We start from the raw sequence: 8893 nt of genomic DNA, 5'->3' as shown, positions 1-8893 counted from the left end.
GGAAAACACCATTGAGTCTGATTCATGTGGTAAGGCATACAGCTGGGGTCCTGTACTACTTCCTGCCGCTATTTGTGTGTAAGAACATAAGAGAGGCCATGCTGGATCAGACCAAGGTCCATCAAGTCCAGCAGTCTGTTTGCACAGTGGCAAACCAGGTGCTTCTAGGAAGCCCCCAAACAAGACGACTGCAGCAGTATTATCCTGCCTGTGTTCCAATGCACCTAATATATATTTCAAAGGGAAAACTGGGGCTGCCGTTCTAGAATCTTAGCTCGGTGGCAAAGCACATGCTTTGCATGCTGAAGGTTCAAGATTCACTTCCTGGCATCTCCACTCACAGGGTCTCAGGTAACAGGTGTTGGGAAGGGAGGGGAAAGACCTTTCTCTGGATAAGATCTTGGAGAGCCGCTGCCACTCAGAGCAGATAATACTGGAATAGACTCAAGATTAGCAGCTTCATAAAACAACTACATAAAACACTAACCTATTGATTACGGTAGGTTTGCCATCTCTGGACTGGGAAATTCTTGGAGATTTGGGAGTGGAACCTGAAGAGGGCAGGATTTGGGGGGGGGGGAGGACCTCATCTATATACAAATAGCGAAGTGCTAAATCTGAGGATACTTAAATGCAGTGATTGGAGCTGTGAATGGGCAAGATAGATCTTTTCACAAACCTGAACAATGCCCCAAGTTTGCAGAAAAATCTAAAATCTAAAATTTTTTTTTTAAATTGGGGTTTAAAAAAAAACCCAAATTGAAAAAGGAGCTTTTCTTTGTACCTGTAGCTTTAACAACATATTACCTCAGTGACCGTTGTTAGGCAATCATAGTATTTCAAGGCTTGGTTTCAAGGCTTGGAGAGAGTAAAAGGCAGGGGCAGGGTCCTTTCCAGGGCTGTTTTGGCCTGACAGCAACCACTGGATGACTAGATACCACCTGACCTGCATTACTCATCTAGGTCTGGCTGCTTGCTACTCTTCAGCAGCAACCACCCTATGAGAGCCAGTGTGGCATAGTTTCAGAGTAGGATCTGGAAGGCCCAGGTTCGAATCTCCATCTTGGTGTGGAAACTCACTGGGTAATTTGAGGCCAGTCACATACTTTCAGCGTAACCTACCTCACAGGGTTGTTGTGAGGAGAAAAAAGGAGGATAGGAGAATGATGTAAGCTGCTTTGGTCCCCACTGTGGAGAGCGATGGGCTATAACTGAAGTAAATCAATAATAAATACAACTGAAGATGGGAGGCAGATAAAAGGTAGGTTGATGTATGGCCAAGAGAGAACGAGGCCAGGAAAAGGGAGCGGATACGGGGGTTGACCTGAGGAAATAGTGTGGGGAAAGTGAGATGTCCCCCACAATTCCTTGAGAGTTCCCTGCCATGCAAGTGGGCCTGGCCTAGGGTTGCCAACCTCCAGGTATTAGATCTCCTGCTGTTACAACTGATCTCCAGCCAACTGTTACAACTGATCTCCAGCCAATAGAGATCAGTTCCCCTGGAGAAAATGGCCACTGGCAATTGGACTCTATGGCATTGAAGTCCCTCCCTTCCCCAAACACCACCCTCCTCAGGCTCCGCCCCAAAAACCTCCCGCCGGTGGCGAAGAGGGACCTGGCAACCACTGGCCAGCACCACACAACTGGCCATAGATTTCCTAGGCAGAGGCTACTGTGGGCTGGGGGAACCTGAAGACAAAGGGTCAGATAAATGTAGGTCGGCTGTTGGATGGGAAGGAGAGAAGGAAGCAGGAAAAGGGGAGAGACTATGGGGGCTTCCAGGGAAGGGAAAGAGGAAACAGTGGGGGAGGGGAAAATGAAATGCCTCCTGCAAGTCCTTGTTGGTTCCCACTTGTCAAGGTATATATATGTGTGTGTGTGTGTACACACACACACACATATATATATATATAATTTATCAAATCCATAATGCCATAGAATCCACCTTCCAAAGAAGCCATTTTCTCCACGGGAACTGATCGCTGTCATCTGATCAGTTACAATTCTGGGAGATCTTCAGGTCCCAAATGGAGGTTGGCAACCCAAGATTATGATAGCTTTTTTTTTTAACCTCCATGAATGCTTTAAAATAACTACTGAGCCAGTACAAAAACCCACAAGGCCAGTATTTCCAGGGCATGTAGCAGGAGCGGGGGAAGATCATGTAAGTTTATAAGCCAGTGAAGAAAGCCTATTACATTTTTACCTTGTCCTCTAGCTTATGACAGCATAGACAGCCAGTATCACATAGTGGTTAGAGTGTTATACTAGGATCTGGAAGGACTAAAGATTGAATTCCCATTCTGCCATGAAAGCTTGCTGAGTGATCTTGGGCCAGTCATACACTTTCAATCTAACCTGCCTCACAGGATTGTTGTTGTGAGGATAAAAAAGGTCTTTTACCTGTGGCACTATAAACTGCCCCTCTGTGCATAAACAGGTGCAGGAATCCTCCTTTTAGATGTGACACCCGTGTAGATAAATGCGTGTCAAGAACCACCACCCCCTCCTTTCTCTTTCTTTCCTAGTCGCTAAGTCTGCATAAAAGCACTCACATACATTCCTCAATGTTGCAACATCCCAAACAATGCCGGTTTCCTCTGCTTCGCTAGCTCATTATCTCATTACAAGGACCTTCGTGTCTCAGCAAACCAAATTGCTTTGCAGAAACTGCTTGTTGAGAATGACACCATGGGAAAAGTAGAAAAGTATCGTTATTGAAGACAATTTGTAGAAGTGTATAAAAGGTTGATCAATGCTAAATGACAATGTGATTCTTTCTGCAGTGTGACTCTTTTGGTTTCGGCTGGAGAGATTTGATCCCAGCTTATACTGTTTAAACTGGTACCATTAAACAGCATAAGCTGTAAAAAGTAATTCCTGATCTCCAGTGCGTTATCCTTGATCAGAGCTACCTGGGGTAACATTTTCTAGGCACAACATAATGGCGCCCGAACAGCAGGGACATAGGTAAGCCGATTCTACCTGTCCCAAAACAAGTTTTTTGGGGGAGGAAATCCGCCTTTAGGATTTCCCTGGCTTTCGGCTACATAGCCTTCCTGGAGTAAGTCTCCTGGGGAATTCTGATTCTCACACGCAACCGGACCATTTAGTCAGGGAGAATCCAGCTTTTCCTCGAGGACGGCAGATCCAGTGAAAGCTTTCCGAACGCCTGCACAGCAACTGGATATCAGCATGACGGTGGGGGGGGGGGAATGATTTTGTGAGTATATTGTGAAATAAGAAAAATACTGGGACACACACATATCCCTATTCTTTGAGTGAGGCGGCTGTGTGATCTTTGCGTGAACTTCCACTTCGGAGGCACTGACTGAAGGCTGTGCACTGCGAATCTTGTTATCTCGAGAGGGAGCCAGCCAGCCCTACTGATTGTTGTTCATCCCCCGTTCTACAGTCTGACTAAAGAGACCCCCTACTCTGCGGTCATCCCTTTTTCCTTGTGTTTTCTTGTCTGTGTGAATGATGAGCCAACCTGCATAGTGATAGACAGGTTTCCACTGTGCCAGGGATTCCGGGCGAAGGGAGAGGGGTTATAAGTGACAGATACCTTTGCAGGAGCTTCGGGCCATAGGTCTGCAGCATCTTGCCACAGTCGATGGACTGAAGAAAATCTCCTAGCTCCGAGTATGGGCCATGCGTCAAGTGTAGAGCGCAGCCCCATGACATGTGTTGTGAAATATTGGAAGAAATTGGGAAGTGCATAAGGGTTAGGCATTTATGCATGGCAATTTGCTGCGCGGTCCATACTGAAGGACCGCGCAGGTTTTTTTTAGTTTTGCATGGGAAATCGATGAATTAGACACCACTGAGCAGCCAGTGCTCACAAACCGCACACATTGGAAAAGCACTTCTAATGTGACTTTTTTGGACCGCCCCGCCGTGACTACGAAGAATCCGCGTTAGGTTGCATGAATAATTAAAGCCGTGAATGATCTTGTCCCCGCCTCTCCTCCACCCACCCAGGTCTTCCCCTTTGTACCGCCTACATGCTCTTCCCTACCCCATCCCCTTTCTGAACCTGCCGTCGAGGGAAGGAAGCCATTTCCCTGTTCATTTTTCGCACGCAGAGTGCGACATGAATGCAAACAACTTGCCATTATTTTTTTATTATTCTTTCATTTCCTTTATCGATATATCACTATTTCGCTATCTCACCACTGCCATGCAGCATATTCTTCTCCTGCTTCACTCTCAGGTCCCGGCAATTTTTTTCCGCGGTCTCATAACCCCCCCTTCTATCTGTAGATAGAAGTGAGTTCTCAAAGCAAGTAGGGGTGCTTGTTTTTGACTTCTGAACATTCTTTGGGTAAAATGTGCATCTAGAGAGCAGCAAATCCACTGCAAGACCTCCCATGTTCCTCTTCATGACATCTGAGGTTTGACTCAAATTAGCCACTTTAAAAATGCATATTTTCTCGTGAATTTTCTAAGCAGGCAGGGGTGCTTGTTTTTGAGTGTTCAACATTACGTTGGGAAAAATGTGCATCTAGAGAGCAGCAAATCCAAGGCAAGACCTCCCATGAGTGAGGTACTAGTTTATCGGAATATCGCTATTTTAGCGGGGAGGAAAAACCCCGAACTTCATAGTCCTTAGTGAGATCTCCACTGACGGAAAACAGGTTTATTCGAGGGGGCCCACTGCAACACAGCATATTCCCCTCATGCTTCACTCCTTCTCCGATCCTGGCAGTTTTCCAGTAAGACGGAAATGTGGTAGAGAATTCACTATGATGGGGGAAATTTAAACTCCAACGAGGGGAACCCACTGCCCAAATAAAGAAAATAGATTCAAAGTCTTTATTCTAGAAAAACTACGACGTTTATTGGTTAGCCAAGGCAAGTGCCTGGCACCCAAAAGAATCCACAGCAGTTGCAAAGATTCAAAGCACAGTTTAGGCAATTATAGAAATTCTGACATCATAGTGACATAGAGACCAGTACATTTACATATAACCAATAACCATTAATCAAGACAGGCATATCCAGTGTAGCCTGGCACCACGTGCAGTCTCGTTTCAGTTTAGAAAAGAAACAACTAAGGTGGGGCATGACAGAAGTTTATAATATTATGCACAGGGTAGATGGAGTAGTCAAAGATAATTTTTTTGCCTCTCCTAAAATATTAGAACTTGAGGGCATCCAATGAAGCTGATGGGCAGTAGTACATGGTGCGTAAATGGAAATACCTCTTTACACAGCAAGTAAGGAAAAGGAAATATTGTAAGTTGATTAAGTAACAGAACACATATGCAAACAGGACAGATTAACACAGGGTCTACTACAAACACTACAGGTAGACCTCGCCTTCCTCAAAAGAAGAACATACGGTAAATTCTCTAACACAACTGACTGGATTCCTACTCTGTTTCATTACCTGACCCCCGCCCCCAGGTCAGACTCACTCCAACCTTTGGGGTGAGAGATCAATTCTCTTCCATAGGGGAGGGGCTGTGGCTCAGTGGTAGAGCATCTGCTTGGCATGCAGAAGGTCCCAGGTTCAATCCCCGGCATCTCCTTAAAGGGACTAGGCAGGTAGGTGATGTGAAAGACCCCTGCCTGAGACCCTGGAGAGCCACTGCCGGTCTGAGTAGACAATACTGACTGTGATGGACCAAGGGTCTGATTCAGTATAAGGCAGCTTCATGTGTTCATAGCTGCTTAGCTTCAGCCCACCTTCAGGGACTTGGGAGTGAACAACTTCTCTCCCTGTTCAGGGCCTTATATGTTTTTAAAGGCTTTGCCTCAACAGTGATTCATTTACCTTTTCCCTTCAAGTCCACCAGGTCCAGTCCTGGGCTATCTGGGAAATGTAGGTGCATAGGGAAAATCTGCAACGAGGCCCCAGGCTACTGAGTGGGAGAGAGACTCCTCCAAGGCCTGTAGGCTGCTTGACTGCTAACCAGCCTTGAGCCTAGCAAAGGGCAAGCAGTATACACTCAGTTGCACGGGGACACAGATCCATGAGAGGGTTCAAGTCAAACTTGATGCTAAGGCAACGGGAAATCTGAGTGCTAGGCTTGCCAACTCTGGGTTGGGAAATTCCTGGGGAATTCGGGGTGGAACCTGGGGAGGGAACTCAGCAGGGTAATGATGCCATCGAGTCCACCTTCCAAATAGGGATGCCAGCCTGCAGGTGGGACCTGGGGAGCCCCTGGAATTACAGCTCATCTCGACTACAGAGATCAGATGCTTTGGAGGGTGGACTCTATGGCCCTGTACCCAACTGAGGTCCCTGTCCTCCCCAGGCCCCACCTGCTAATCTCCAGGAGTTTCCCAAGCTGGATCTGGCAAACCTACCCCCCCCCCCCCGCCAGTGGCCAGGGGGGACAGGGAAACCCTACTTCCAAAGCTGCCATTTTCTCCAGAAGAGCTGATCTCTGTATTCTGTAAATCATTTGTAATTCTGGGAGAACTCCAGCCCCCACCTGGAGGCTGGCAACTGATGAAGAAGAAGAGGAGGAGTTGGTTTTTATATGCCAACTTTCTCTACCACTTAAGGGAGAATCAAACCGGCTTACAATCGCCTTCCCGTCCCCACAACAGACACCCAGTGAGGTGGGTGAGGCTGAGAGAGCGTGACTTGCCCAAGGTCACCCAGCTGGCTTCGTGTGTAGGAGTGGGGAAAGAAATCTAGTTCACCAGATTAGTATCTGCAGCTCATGTGGAGGAGAGGGGAATCAAACCCAGTTCTCCAGATCAGATTCCACCGCTCCAAACCACCGCTCTTAACCACTATACCACGCTGGATTTCATGATGGAGCAATATGAGATGTCTCAGTGGGACAGAAGGGTGGTTCAGGCAAAGCCGTTCCAAACAAAGGAAGGGGGGCTGCAAGACAATAAAGAATTTGGGTGAACAAAAAAAAGAATAATTATTTTGCAAACACTATCGAGTATCTTTTTTATCTCACCTTTCTCCAAGGAGCTCAGGGCAGTGTTTATGGCTCTCTCTGTCCCATGATATCCTCACAACAACCCCATAAGATAGTTTAGACAGAGTAGCTGGCCCAAATTCACCTAGGGAGCTTCATGGCAGAGATTTGAACCCAGGTCTCCCATATCCTAGTTTGATACGCTAACCACTAGGATACTGGCTAAGAAAGGAGTGCAGCAACCTGGATGTGAGAAGGAGCACAGCCTGAAATTGCACGTCTTGGACACTAGGAATGAAGCAGGTGTGTGTGTGTGTGGTGGGGGGAAATAAACCGTCTCTGCCTGAAACACTGGATGTCTGCTGCCAGTCAGAGAGGCAACACTGAGCTAGATGGACAAATCAACCACGATTCAGCCACATAAGGACAGGGTGGGAGCTAGTTCCACATGGGGGACTCTACTGTGGATCCAACACGTGATCTTAATAAACCCTTCTGTTGTGTCTAAGGTTGTCCTGGCAAGGAGTGCCCTGTTCTGTCGTCCCCTGGTGGGATATCTTTCTGGCGCCCACGGCAGTGGCGCAAAAGGGCGATCTCTTGCAGGCAGCGATGTTCTTGCCGCAATCGCTGGGCTTGGTCCTCGAGCCGCTGCTTGTGCTTCCGCAGCTCGTTCGCCCGTCGGACCAACTGCTGCAGCTCCTGCCGCAGCTCCTGATTCTGCCGTTTCACCACCTCGCTGTGTTCCCGCTGGCACAGCGTTGCCACCTCTTGTGCCTGCTGGGCCAAGCGCTCCATTTGCTGCTGGGCCTCTTTCTCATAGACCGCCTTCTGCTGCAAGAAGCCGGCCTTTGTTTCCTGGAGGCGGTCGACCTGCTGCTTCCTGGCAGCTGCCAGCTCGCGCTGAAGTTCCTGAATGCGGGCCACCTGCTCCTGCTGCAGGGCCCGGATCTTCCCCAACCCCTCCAGTTCTGAGCCCAGTCGAGCGACTTCTGCTTCCTTCCGCAGCAGCTCATCCCGCAGAGCGGCCTCCTGCTCCTGGAAGCGGGCAAGCACCTCCTGATGTTGCTGCCGGATCTCCCTCAGCATCTGCCGGTTCTCCTCGGTCAGGGAGACGGCAGCATCCTGGCGTCTCTGGACTCGCTTGGCCAGGTAGCCCGTGAATTCCAGGCTCTCGGACTGAAGGCACTGCGCCTCCTGCTGCAGAAAGTCATTCTGCTCCCGCAGTTGTGCCCGCTGCACTTTCAAGTCTTCCAGTTGCTGGCAGATGCGCTCATAGTCTTGGAGCAGCAGTGCAGCTTCCTGGGTGGGCACAACGTCCTCAGCAGCTTCCCTTGTGCCTGTGGTCTCCTCCTTGGCTGGCTGTTCCTTCTTTCCTCGCTTGGGAGGCATTGTGAGGCCTGGGAAGGGAGAAAGCAGAAAGGAGTCTGATGCAGGCCAATGATGGCAATCTGACATCTATGCGTATCAGTAGAACACACATTCTCAAGGTTGTCTACGCATTTCAAAGAAGACCCCAACAACCAATGTATCGCCAGTCCACATTCCAATATTGATTATACTAACTCAGGTGTCACTAGTACGTTTTTATTATATGTCATGTACTGCTATATGTCACGTGCAAATCATAATGTTGTATTACTACACACCAGCAAAAAGGTATATAAGGTGACATTATGCTCGTGTCAAATGCTCTCTGCATTCAGCAACCCTTGCTTGCTAGCAGTGGCCTCTGTTGTGCACAATAAACCAAAGATTTTTACTTTATTTCTGCCTGTGGACGGTTATTTCATACTTGGACAAAGCACCAAGAGCTGGATCCTTAGTGTGATCTGCGGGTGGCGCTAACAAAATGATGCCTTTTGCAGGATGTCCCATTTAGGAACTGCAAGAATTTCGTAGCTGGCGGTGGGCTCTATTCCCTGAAAGCTCAAGTCCCAATCAATCTCTGGATCTTTTGTTTTTATTGTCACAGACTGGCACGTTTATCCTTCCGGACACTG

At 48.1% G+C, this 8893-nt stretch overlaps 1 protein-coding gene across 1 annotated transcript; it reads right to left on the bottom strand.

Moving 5' to 3' along the window:
* Nucleotides 1–7397: 7397 nt before the first annotated feature.
* Nucleotides 7398–8282, bottom strand: LOC130480797 (coiled-coil domain-containing protein 166-like). The gene has a single exon (XM_056853420.1). The coding sequence runs from the start codon at nt 8280–8282 to the stop codon at nt 7398–7400; it is 885 nt and encodes a 294-aa protein (XP_056709398.1).
* Between the last annotated feature and the right edge of the window lie 611 nt (nt 8283–8893).

Source organism: Euleptes europaea, chromosome 7 (genome assembly GCF_029931775.1).
Source record: "Euleptes europaea isolate rEulEur1 chromosome 7, rEulEur1.hap1, whole genome shotgun sequence".
NCBI lineage: Eukaryota > Metazoa > Chordata > Lepidosauria > Squamata > Sphaerodactylidae > Euleptes > Euleptes europaea.
This window is presented reverse-complemented; position numbering and strand designations above follow the sequence as displayed.

Bases quoted from the DNA above. Each gene is read 5' to 3' on its own strand.
- LOC130480797 (XM_056853420.1), bottom strand. From the start codon at position 8,282: ATGCCTCCCAAGCGAGGAAAGAAGGAACAGCCAGCCAAGGAGGAGACC.